The following is a 12,901-nucleotide window of genomic DNA, read 5'->3' on the forward strand; positions in this document are numbered from 1 at the left end:
TCCTATTCCTCATTTTCTGTATTATCCAAGGCCAGAGGGATCTCTCACTAACAGAAGTCATTCTTTGAACCAAATATAAGATTGCAGACATGTAACTTCTACCAGTCTCCTGACTTGGGCTGATGACTGTGGGATTTTTATTCTTTGGTCTGTTGGAGTTTTCTGCCTGCCTGCTTGTTGGCATTATTTCACAAGGTCTTTGTAAAAGGACTGGCTTTTACTAACTGGTAACTGAAGCCTTTGTTGAAGGAGCGTCAGCAAGTCAGAAAACCATAAAACTAGCCTGATTCCTTACACTCCTCTTATTCACTCTATTTTCCCTAGATACACTCTCTCAATAACTGACCTAAAGACTGCCCTGTTTCCATGATGTTTTAAAGAAAAACATTCAGAGAAGTGGAAACAAGAGTAACTTGGTAATGAGGAAAGGTTCCATTGAATAGTATTTGATTCCAGTCAAAACCAAAGGTTTTCTGAACCACTAATGCCATCTGGTGGTCAAAAAGATACATTGCCTGCGTGCACAGTCGTGACAGACTCTTTTCCACCCCATGGACTGTGGCCCTCCAAGCTTCTCTGTCCATCCGATTTCTCAGGCAAAGATACTGAAGTGGGTTGCCATTTCCTCCTCCAGGGGATCTTTCCTGATGCAGGGATTGAACCTACATGTCCTGCATTGGCAGGCGGGTTCTTACCACTGAGCCACCCGGGGATTCCCGTAAGATACATAGTAAATCTTAAAATGTCCATATATTTCAGATTATCTGTATTATCATTACATAAACCACACAGGAACTTGGGGCAACATGGGGGTGAAAGAATGTTATTACACTACTCTAATCTCTCAATATTTTTTGACTAAATAGCCAATTTCTAGTTTCTGGGTAACATATTTATCAAAGAAAACCATATAAAGCCAAACTTTCTTATTCCCCCCAAGATCTCCTCTTTCCCTTTTCCATCACCCTGTCACCAAAAATACCCACACCCAGAGATTCCAGTCATATAGTACATGTGCAAAAGGGGCTTGAATTTGTTAAGTAAAATCAATTTTATTAATAAAGATCTTTCCACATGTCCAGAGTAAATGATTAATGAATTCCAAAGAAAAAACCTACATACAATGAAATTAGAAGTATCCCGGATGACAAAAATAAATTAAGTATGTACACCCATAATCACCGCCGCCTCCGAAAACCTGAAAGGAAGGGAAACCAAGAATGAGGCAAAGGACAGTTGGGAAAAACCGAAGAGACAGACAAAAAGACCATCTAGAGAAAAGGGCTCCTTAGGAGTGGGTCCCCTCGGCAGTACTCTGTATCCCCCCAGGATGAAAGACTAGAAGTAGGAAGGAAACTGACATTGGATCGCAGTTCCTTCAAGTGATGCTTTTATATTTATGTAAGCAAGCCTGCACAGGAGCTATGGGGACTTCAGAGACAGAATCCAGAAGTCTCTTTTGTGAATGACACTGATTTTCATCTTGGAAAAGAAAAAAAAATAAAGGCCCACATCTAAAGAGATTAATGCCCAGTATGGAAGAGATACTATAAAAGTTGGTAAGAACTAGAATGGCAAATCCAGAGCTGGTATCTCAATTTATAAAGCCCACGCTGCACTTGATCACCCAGGTCTGAGCCATTCACTAACCTTTCTTCTTCCGACCTTTCTTAGGTATCTTCTTCCGCTTCTTAGTAGGATTTTGATCCTGGAGATGCACGGAGAAGGGAAGGAATGGCTGTGCGCTTTCAAGTGTCAGTGTCCCCTTCCAAGTTCCTCGTGGTAATAAGCCCACGTACACTTAGCTGAAAGCATGAAGGTCACCTCCCACCACTGGATCAGCACCTCACCTCGTCAAGATGAGGGGTTCCTCCTGTCAGAGCACTGATGTCACTGAAGTGCGTGAGGGAATGAAGCTGTGAGCTCATGACGTTTGCTCGTTTTCGCCGTCCTTTCTCCCGCTTGCTGACACTTAAACGCACCATCATGCTCTCCTCATAGTTAATCCTGCAAGAGAAACACAGACACTGTCTCCAGCATGCTCAGTCCCCTGAGGCAGAAAGCTGCAGCCAAGAACCTGGCCCAGGTGTTTACTCAGCCATCATGCAGACAGTTCTCGAGAAATTCATAGCTAGCCACTATAGTATTTGCTGATGTGATACTATATGCTCAGTACTCAATGTTCAATGAAATGCTTTTGCTAAAACTTCCCTCCTCCCCACAAATGAACTCACAGCCCATCCACAGGAATATTTAAATTATTATATAAGAAAATTCTTTGCATTCCAGCTTCATAAACAGGATCCCCTACACAGACCCTCTCACTGTTATCTATCGACTGCAGAGATAGATACCTAGGCAAAGTTGACAAATCTGTGTTCAACAATTGCTTTTCTACTTTTCTTCCCTGAACTTATCTAAAAACCTGATTTTCTTGCTTTCTTCACAAAATAAAGAACAGGGATAGTGAAAGAGAACTTTAAAGCCTTAGTCTGTGGCAATGCATATTTTTTCCTCCATGGAGTGTTTGCTTAGCTTGAACAGCTTGGGTCGGGAGTGGGGGTGGGGGACAACATTTTCCCCCTAGTCCCCATTCTGTACTTCAAAACTCTAATTCTTAGAAATCATTAACCCAAGTTTAGTACTCCATTTCCTACATAACATGGGTTCTCTTGGAATCAGATTAATCATATTCATTCAAAACAAAAGGACAAGTCCCTACAGCATAGTAACAACTTCTAACTGCACCTGTGTTGATCCTCCTGACTCTGGCGAGTAACATGAGGATGCCGAGCATCTCGGATTTCCTCTGGAGCATCCGAGTACTGCTCCTTTAGCTCACGAATGACAGAGCTGCTCAACGCCCGTCTCTTGGCTCGTTCTAGGCGCTTCTTCTCCCGCTCAGCTTCTGTTTCATCTATGTGATTAAAAATCAGCAAGGGTTATCCCAGAACAGAGAAGAGAAACACAATGCACACAGAGGAAGCAGCAGCCACAGTTCATACCATAATGCACTGGAACCAAGCGTGGTGGGACGTATTTCTTAGCTGTTCCTTTTCCAGATTTCTTCCCTGAAGCCCCAGACTGGCCTTCCTCTGCTTCATCTTCCTCCTCATCCTCAGAGCTCAACTATAAGAGGAATATAACATCCACAAACTTAGGAAGAGTTAGTCAAATAAGTGACAAGGAAATCGAAAGCTGAAGTAACTGGGAAAGTGGGAATACAAACCACAGGGAAAAAGGGGAATCTCACATTCAACACTCTTAGGCACAAGCTGGGAGTCAACAGTAGTAAGAAGAAACCCCAGGAGATCCAGGAGCACAAGGCTCACCCACATTTAGATCCCCAGGAAAATCAGGGTACTGCAGCCTCTTACCTTGCTCATCATATTGCTAGGATGAGGCTTAAAACGGAGTGGGTCATTCTCACCTACAATAAAAGATGCAAGAGACTTTACAAGACTTGGAATTTTCTGAATGGTCCCCAGAAAACCTTACAGTTTCCCCTACTTACTGAGGCTGCCTGTCACTGCAGTCTTGACCAGTTTGTCAATCTGATACTTCAATTTTTGGTCCAAAGGACGAAGCTTTTCCAAAACCTAAAATGTGGTTAAATACCATTACATGTCCTTCCCCTAAATAAGCATACACCAAAAGTTCCTATTTTAAGCTGCCGGACAAAGCTCCTAAAATATGCAAAAAGTAGAGGAAATGAAAACAAAAATGCTTTTTCTCCATTTGGTTTCCTCATTAAACATGAGAAAAATGAAAAAAAAAGTGTTAGTTGCTCAGTCCTGTCCGACTCTTTGCAATCCCATGGACTGTAGCTCATCAGGTTACTCTGTCCATGGAATTCTCCAGGCAAGAATACTGGAGTGGGTTGCTATTCCCTTCTCCAGGGGATCTTCCTGACCCAGGGAACATGAGAACACCCACTTAAATGAGAGCGATCATGTCACAGTCCTGGAGTTCAGGATTTAGCAACTTAGAGCCCGTAAGATGCCAAATGCTTTGTACCGTGCGAATCTCCACCAGTCTCAAAACTGCAGGATGTCCCTGAAGAGAACCTCCTGAGGCTTTGTCCAGGATGAGATGGCTCAAATCCATAAGGTACATGAGCAACAGCTGATCTTTTACTTCCAAAAGGCTGAGACCCTGCGTTGAATCATAAGAGAAGCAAATTCAGTTTTAACCAAAGAATGAGGAGAGAGCCTAGGGAAAACAGGATAATTTCTTTCCACATTCAAGTTTTTTCCAAGCAGTTCATGTAAAGTATCTAGAGTAGTCTCAAGAAGTGACTATACCTAAAATGGCCACAGAGGAAATTATGCTAATATGACAGAAACAAAGCTCACAGAATTATGGAAGACAGAAGAGCAGGAAAATCAATAAAGTACCCCCAAAATCTCTATAGCAAGGTTTCTCGAACTCAAGGGCTACTGCTATTTGGGGACAGATAATTCTTTGCTGTGGAGTACTGTTCAATCTACAGTGAACAGAGGAGGACTAGAGGGCACTCCACAGCAGCCCTGACCTCCACCCCCGAGCCCACCCCTCAAGTTGTGACTATCAAAAGTATCTCCACACAGTGCTGAATCTTAAATTAATTTAACCAAAAGAGTCATCATGATTTTATAGTGATTGCTGAGTCACTATAGTGAATATATATCACATATAGTGAATATATGATTTTATCCCCATATGATGAAATTATACATTACAGGTAAAAACAAGGATCTATACACAGTGACATGGACTTAATTCTATGTCAACACACTTTCTACCTACGTAGAAAGAGTGAATAATGTGGTTCAAATTGAGGAGGCGAGAAGTATGATACACATATTTTACATGTATAGAAAAATGAAGATAATACAATTAGCAAGCGCTACCCCTGGGAACTGCGATGAGGAAAAGGAAGAAATAGAGTGTACTATAAAAGTGATTTTCCATCAAGCACATATTACTTTTACAACAAACAAAATTTGTAAATGTACCCCAGTGGTTATCTCAGAATGGTGATTACACTGATTTTTTAAATTTTCTTCTTTGTGATTTCATGTATCTTTTCAACTTTCTAAAAATTAAAATGTATTACAGGGACTTCCCTGGTGGTCCGTTGATTAAGACTCTGCGTTTCCACTGCAGGGGGCACGGGTTCAGTCCCTGGTCAGGGAACTAAGATTCCACATGCTGCACAGGTAGTCCACCACCAAAGAAGTGTATTACATTACAGTGTATTATGACTTGCTGCTGCTGCTGCTAAGTCACTTCAGTCGTGTCCGACTCTGTGCGACCCCAGAGACGGAAGCCCACCAAGCCCCCTCGTCCCTGGGATAATCCAGGCAGGAACACTGGAGTGGGTTGCCATTTCCTTCTCCAATGCATCAAAGTGAAAAGTGAAAGTGAAGTGCAACTCCATGGACTGCAGCCTACCAGGCTCCTCCGCCCATGGGATTTTCCAGGCAAGAGTACCAGAGTGGGGTGCCATTGCCTTCTCCGATATGATTTGCTAATCATAAATTATAAGTGCATTCTTTTAAATAAAAAAGGTAACTTGTGTAAGCAGACTTAGGGTATAGTTAGAGTCTCATATGAGACTCAAATAAAATGGGAAAGTACTTTATAGCCTATCAAACACCTGATAAAGGTCTTTGATTCTCAAAGTTACTAAATATCTGTTCAATGAATAAATATATAGTGATCTAAGATACATGTGAGCAGCAGGCATTAAAATGCATAAAGCATCATACCCAGAATAAAGACAGCCAAGAATGTGAGAAACAGGATCTTCTGACATGCTTGGGCATTGTCAAGCTTATGACTTACAAGAGTATGGGTTACAAGCATATAAGACAAAAACAAAAACAAAACGAGAAGCGAAGATTAAAAATGAGAAGAGAACAAAAATGAATGAAGAGAAAGAAATGGCAAAAAGATACTTTAAAAATTCATTTCGCTATCTTCCTAAAGCACAAGTCTGCTGTAAATCTTGTGTTTTAAAAACCTTCAATGACTTTTATTAACCTACTATAATGATTTCCATACTTCTGCTGACCTATGGAATGTCATGCTTAAATAATATTTTAGAACAAAAGTTCAATACATCAAACAGGCAACACAGTTCAAGCAGGTATGAGGAATCCAGAGATCCCTCATTCCTTCTATACTGACCTACACCCAATAATTCCTTGGAAACTTCAAGACCTTAATTTGAAAATCACTGTATTTAAGATACACATCATCTTCATAGTCAGAATACATCTTTAAATCAACAGTATCTTAGTATGTCACAGATTAATAAGCAGCACTTTTTCTTAGTACATAAAATAAGCAATATGCCCCCAATTCGCAAAATTTTGGATTAAATGAATACAGTAGTAACTCCTTATTTGGCCTACAAGGCTCTTCATAGAGTGACTACTTTTCCAGTCATATTTTCTAGCCCTGCCCCCAAAACACACACAAAATGTACAAAAAAGCATACTACATGACATACCTCCTTTCCAGAATATCATCACGTGTTAGGTCTTCGTGTTTCCGCACATGCTATTTCTTTCCATCCCTCTGACCCTTGTTTATTCCTCACAATCCTGCCACCTCCTCTAAGACGCCTAACTCCCTTTGCTCCCTGCTGATCATTTAATCTCACTCCTCAGTTTTCACAGCCGCTCACCATGACCGCTACTGTTTATACCTACTGCTTTCAGCTGCCTTCTCTACTAGACTTCAGCACAGAAACTGGATCTTATTCATCTTCAGAGCTCCAGCACTGAGGATGCACAACACACTCAATAAGTCTACAATGGATGGAACGGTTGAGAATATTAAGTCAGGAGATGCTTACTCTTCAATACGTCTTACCTTCTCTGTAGGATAAGCTTTAGCCTGAACTTTTTTGGTCAGAGTTTGCACTTGTGCTGTGACAGCCATCACCTGAAATTAATCCAAATAAAACCCCTGGTCAGAATACAATCAAGTCATCTCTGTGAGCTGTGAAGGACAAAACCTAAACAAGCCACCTAAAAAATACTGATATCTGAGACACTGCGTAAAGTACACCATCATCTTCTTTTCAGTTCCGGGAAAGCACAGGAGAGGCTGCTTCCGATACTTCTTCAAAAAGAAGAAACAACTTTCAACCTCTTCTTAAAGTTAAAGAGACTGACTTACCAAACTAGAGGTAGGGGATGGGAACTGGGACAGTGGTCCTGAGTGCACTGCAGCCTTGTGCAGTTGAACTTGCAATGTGAGATCTATTAGTATATAACCGTATATCAGCTAGGCACCCAAAGGGCAAGTCACCTTTCTCATCATTGGTTTTCTTATCTATAGGAATAAAGGAAATTGATTCAGATGCTTTTTTTTTCTGAAGTTTCCTATATTCCTTTGGATGCAGAAACCAATTACTCTGAATTGTTGCCTGAAAAGGTTTTCATTAGATCATCCTGCTTTTAAGGTATCTGGTCATTCAAATGCGTACTCAGTCACTATGTGGTATCCAATTATTTTCGACCCCATGGACTGTAGCCTACCAGGCTCCTCTGTCCATGGAATTTCCCAGACAAGAATACAGGAGTGGGTTGCCACTTCCTTCTCCAGGGGCTCTTCCTTACACGGGGATCCAACCTGAGTCTCCTGCATTGGCCAGGCGGGTTCTTTACCGCTGAGCCTCCAGAAAAACCACATGCCCCCAAATCACCAAACTTCAGAGGTAAGGCAAACAAAGTCAGAGCAGATTTGCAACTAATCTATTCCAAAAGAGGTGGGATTACTCACCTGCTCCTGGAGGTTTTTCAAAAGTGCCACAGCATTTGGTAGGTCTGACTCCAACACCTCCTATGGAAGGGAGAGTAAAGAAAAGTCATTTCTTTCCTCAGGATCATATGATGGAAGGAGTGGGGTGGAAAAGTCCCCTCTTTCCTTCAAACAGCCCAGACTTCCTGCCTTCCCCACTCCGATGCCCATGCAGCCTCCCCTCACGGCCGGCCAGCCTTTCACGTTACTGGAAAGGAGTCCCAGTCCCGTCTCCTTACTACGGTTGTGGCTGGGAGGACGCCTCGGTAGAACTATTTTTATCACCATCCTTCCCCCGCGCCAATAATTTGCCTCGGAGGAGAAAGGAAACGTCCACAATATCAAGCCAAGCAAACATACGAAACTCACCGGAGCCGCCATCTTCACAAAGCCTGCCCCTTCCGGAACTGTACTTCCTGAGAGCGGACGTTGTTATGATAGACTTGAGAGGTCACCGCCGCTTGCAAATCTAAACCAATACGAAGAGAGGCTCTCTCATTTCCGCTTCCGAACAGGATGTACGGGAGGAGGGGCCGGATCCAGCCAATGGAATAGAAGAACCGGCTAAACTCGTCAGACTTAGGAGGAGCTTTACCAATATAAATATGCTCTTGGATAGAGCCATATGATTAGTAGATTCAGTAGAATGGGTGGAGTTAAGCCAGTAAAAACTCGGCAATTGGTTGATTGACACTTTTAAAGGCCCAATGGGAAAAAGGAGTTAACTGAGCGAACAGAGAGCGTATTGGCTCTTGGATGCCGCAGTACCCGGAGTCTCTTTCAAGACACTTCCCTTGCGTTGCCTGAGCCTGCCGCTAGGTGACGGGCCTCAGCTTATCTCTGAGAAGGTGGCCACGTTATGGAGTGGCCATTCCAGGCTGGTGTTCCAACGCAGGCCGTGCTAGATTCTTCATAGACCCTCAAGGCGTTTGTGTGATCTTGGAGAACTCATTTGATCTCTGAGCTCTTTTCATCTATAAATAAGAGAGTTGGGCCAGAGAAGCCCAGAGCCAGAATTTAGGCACAGAAGATAAGCACATTCACCTGCATGGTGACCACCTGAGGGCAACGCGTAAAGACCCCCTCAGCTGCCTCCTTCTACCAGTTAGGGGATGTGAAGTGGAGGATGCTTTACAAAATAAGCCAGTTCAGGTTTACATGACTTGCTTCTGGTCACACAGATTCAAACCCAGCTTGTGCATACGTAGTATTTCATTATGCGCTGCCTCATCTTTTCTTCAGTTCAGTTCAGTTCAATCGCTCAGTCGTGTCGGACTCTTTGTGACCCCCATGGACTGCAGCACGCCAGGCCTCACTGTCTATCACCACCTCTGGGAGTTTACCCAAACTCATGTCCATTGAGTCGGTGATGCCATCAAACCATCTCATCCTCTTTTCTCCTCTTCTCTTCCTGCCCTCAATCTTTCCCAACATCAGGGTCTTTTCAAATGAGTCAGCCCTTTGCATCAGGTGACCAGAGTATTGGAGTTTCAGCTTCAGCATCAGTCCTTCCATGAATATTCAGGACTGATCTCCTTTAGGATGGACTGATTGAATCTCCTTGCTGTCAAAGGGACTCTCAAGAGTCTTCAACACCACAGTTCAAAAGCATCAATTCTTTGGGGCTGAGTCTTCTTTATGGTCCAACTCTCACATCCATACATGACTACTGGAAAAACCATAGCTTTGACTAGACAGATCTTTGTTGGCGAAGTAATGTCTTTGCTTTTTAATAAGCTGTTTAGGTTGGTCATAGCTTTTCTTCCAAGGAGCAAGCTTCTTTTAATTTCATGGCTGCAGTCACCATCTGCAGTGATTTTGGAGCCCCCCAAAATAAAGTTTGTCATTGTTTCCACTGTTTCCCCATCTAGTTGCCATGAAGTGATGGGACCAGATGCCATGATCTTAGTTTTCTGAATGTTGAGTTTTAAGCCACTTTTTTGTCTTTTCTTAATACTTTCAAATATATCAGCTCACTCCTGCTTTTTACAGTCTGGTAAAGTCAGCTGTTTGGGTATTAATTATTCCTGTCCTCTGCCTTGGACTTCCTGGGTGGTGCAGTGATAAAGAATCCACTGGTCAATGCAAGACACCCAGGTTCCGTTCCTGGGTCAGAAAGATTCCCTGGAGATGGAAGTGGAAATGGCAACCCATCTCAGTATTCTTGCCTGGAAAATTCCATGGACAGAGGAGCCTGAAAGGATATAGTCCATGGGGTCTCAAAGTGTCAAACACGACTGAGCAAATATGTGCATCATCTGCCTTGGGAAATAAGCACTGCAAGAGGAAATAATGGTCTTGAATTTTCCCCACAACTGTCGAGTTGCTCTAGGACTAGAAATTAGATTTCCTGACTTGTAGCAGTCTTCTGAAAGTAAACAATGAGTAACTCCCATATCTAGGCAACTAGGGTGGGAAAATTCTGGTTTCTAAATCTTCTGCTGGACTCCCGAAGAAGGCAGGAGTTAAGTATCCAGTCCCCTTGCCTCTGAATCTAACATTTATTTGCTGTTTCAGGCCCAGTGGAAGCTCAGGTGCTTGATAGCCTACTTAGTTGAACTCTTTTCATCTATAAATAAGAGAGTTGTTGTTCAGTCGCTCAGTTGTGTCTGACTCTTTGCAACCACATGGACTGCAGCATGCCTGGTTTCCCTGTCCTTCACCATCTCCTGGAGTTTGCCCTAACTCATGTCCATTGAGTCGGTGATGCCATCAAACCATCTCATCCTCTGTTGTCCCCTTCTCCTGCCTTCAGTGTTTCCCAGCATCAAGGTATTTTCCAACGAGTTGTCTCTTCACATCAGACGGCTGAAGTATTGGAGTTTCAGCTTCAGCATCAGTCCTTCCAATGAATATTCAGGACTGATTTCCTCTAGGATGGACTGGTTGGATCTCCTTGCAGTCCAAGAGACTCTCAAGAGTCTTCTCCAACACCACAGCTCAAAAGTATCAATTCTTCAGCACTCAGTCTTCTTTATGGTCCAACTCTCACATCCATGCATGACTACTGGAAAAACCATAGCTTTGACTATATGGACCCTTGTCAGCAAAGTAATGTCTTTGCTTTTTAATATCCTGTCTAGGTTTAACATAGCTTCTCTTCCAAGGAGCAAGCCTCTTTTAATTTCATGGCTGCAGTTACCATCTGCAGTGATTTTGGAGCCCCCCAAAATAAAGTCTGGCACTGTTTCCCATTGCTTTCCCATCTATTTGCCATGAACTGATGGGACTGAATGCCATGATCTTCATTTTTTGAATGTTGAGTTTTAAACCACCTTTTTAACTCTCCTTTTTAAAAAAAATTTTTTTGAATTGTGGTGATATTTATTTTGATAACAGAACAGGTCTCCACTCACCGGACCCTGAGCTAGACCCTGAGTAGGATGAAGCCCAGGTCTGGGTGGTGTGGAGCAGGAGCCCCACCCACCTGCAAATTCACTCTCCTCTTTCACCTTCATCAAGAGGCTCTTTAGTTCCTCCTACTCAATTAACCAATAGATTTTATACCATTTATCAAGATTTGTATTATGAAAAATTTTCCATTTCAACATGAATTTATGAACTATTCAGATCCTCAGCCCATTTTTTAATCAGGTAATTTTTTGTTATTAAGTTGTATGATTTATATTTTGGGTAAACCCCTTATCAGATGTATGATTAGCAAATATTTTCTCCCATTCTATAGGTTGCCTTTTCATTTTGTTGATGGCTTCCTTTGCTGTCCAGAGCTTTTTAGCTTGTAATCCCACTTGTTTATTTTTGTTTTGTTACCTTTATTATTTGCTGTCAGATTCAAAAAATTCCTTGTCAAGACTGCTGTTAAGAAGCTTACTGCCTATATTTTCTTCTAAAATTTTTAACGTTTCAGGTCTTCCATTGAAGTCTTTAATCCATTTTGAGCTATTTTGTTATAGTATAAGATAAGAGTCTAGTTTCATTCTTTTGGGTGTAGCTGTTTAGTTTTGGTAACACCGTTTATTGAAGAGACTGTCCTTTCCCTATTGTAGTAAATTAATTGACCAAACAAGTGTGGTTTTATTTCTAGGCCCTCTATTCTATCCCATTGATCTATGTGTTTGTTTTTGTGCCATTATGATGTTGTTTGGACTACTATAGCTTTGTAATATAGTTTGAAATCATGGACAAAATTAACATTTAACCAATTATCTGGGCACTTCATGACTCAGTCAGTAATTATACACGAAAATACACAGGCTCATTGATTCAAAAATCTATTTCTTTGAATTTGTTCTGAGAAAAATCTTAAAAAAAAAAAAGGAACTATGTATATATGTTTACAGAGACATTATAAGTTCAAAAACCTGCAAAGAATTAGAGAGTGATTGTTAATGGAAGTGGGTTTCTTTTTGAGGTGATGAAAATGTTCTAAAGTTAGGTAGTGATGATGGTTACCAAACTATGAATATACTAAAACAACTGAATTGTACACTATAAAAAGGTGAATTTTATGGTATATGAGTTATGTCTCAATAAAGATGTTATAATACTATAGGCAATCTAAATATCAAATAAGTAATATTTCTTATATTATCTCTGTAGTCCACCAGGTTCCTCTGTCCATGGAATTCTCCAGGCAAGAATACTGGAGTGGGTTGACATTTTCTTCTCCAGGGGATCTTCTCAACCAACCCAGGGATCAAACCCTTGGCTCCTGCATTGGCAGGCAAATTCTTTAGCCTCTGAGCCACTGGGGGAGTTTATATTATCTCAGAAATAACAAATAGCTCCATTTATTGAGTGCTTATCCTTCCCTGGTGGCTCAGACTGTAAAGAATTTGCCTGCAATGCAGGAGTTTGATCCCTGAGTTGGGAAGATCCCCTGGAGAGGGAAATGGCAACCCACTCCAGTATTCTTGCCTGGTGATTTCTGTGAACAGGGGAGCATGGTGGGCTACAGTCCATGGGGTCACAAAGAGTCAGACACAACTGAGTGACTAAATTTCACTTTCAGTTTTCATTGAGTGCTTACTCTGTGCAAGGCATTATTCTGAACACTTTACACATACTAATTCAGTGGTTTTTCAACATGTGGTCCTTGATCTAGTAGCACCTGGAATACAAATTCAGGCCCCCCACCCTGTCC

General features: G+C 41.8%; 1 protein-coding gene across 1 annotated transcript; it reads right to left on the reverse strand.

Moving 5' to 3' along the window:
* Positions 1–1,032: 1,032 nt before the first annotated feature.
* On the reverse strand, positions 1,033–8,213 carry NGDN (neuroguidin). Its single transcript, NM_001046459.1, is given in 11 exon segments — positions 1,033–1,198; positions 1,651–1,708; positions 1,851–2,007; positions 2,749–2,917; positions 3,006–3,129; positions 3,378–3,430; positions 3,515–3,599; positions 4,018–4,155; positions 6,865–6,936; positions 7,780–7,839; positions 8,167–8,213. Coding segments are annotated over 11 exon segments (948 nt in total). The 5' UTR covers positions 8,179–8,213; the 3' UTR covers positions 1,033–1,178.
* Between the last annotated feature and the right edge of the window lie 4,688 nt (positions 8,214–12,901).

This window comes from Bos taurus, chromosome 10, assembly GCF_002263795.3.
Source record: "Bos taurus isolate L1 Dominette 01449 registration number 42190680 breed Hereford chromosome 10, ARS-UCD2.0, whole genome shotgun sequence".
Lineage (NCBI taxonomy): Eukaryota > Metazoa > Chordata > Mammalia > Artiodactyla > Bovidae > Bos > Bos taurus.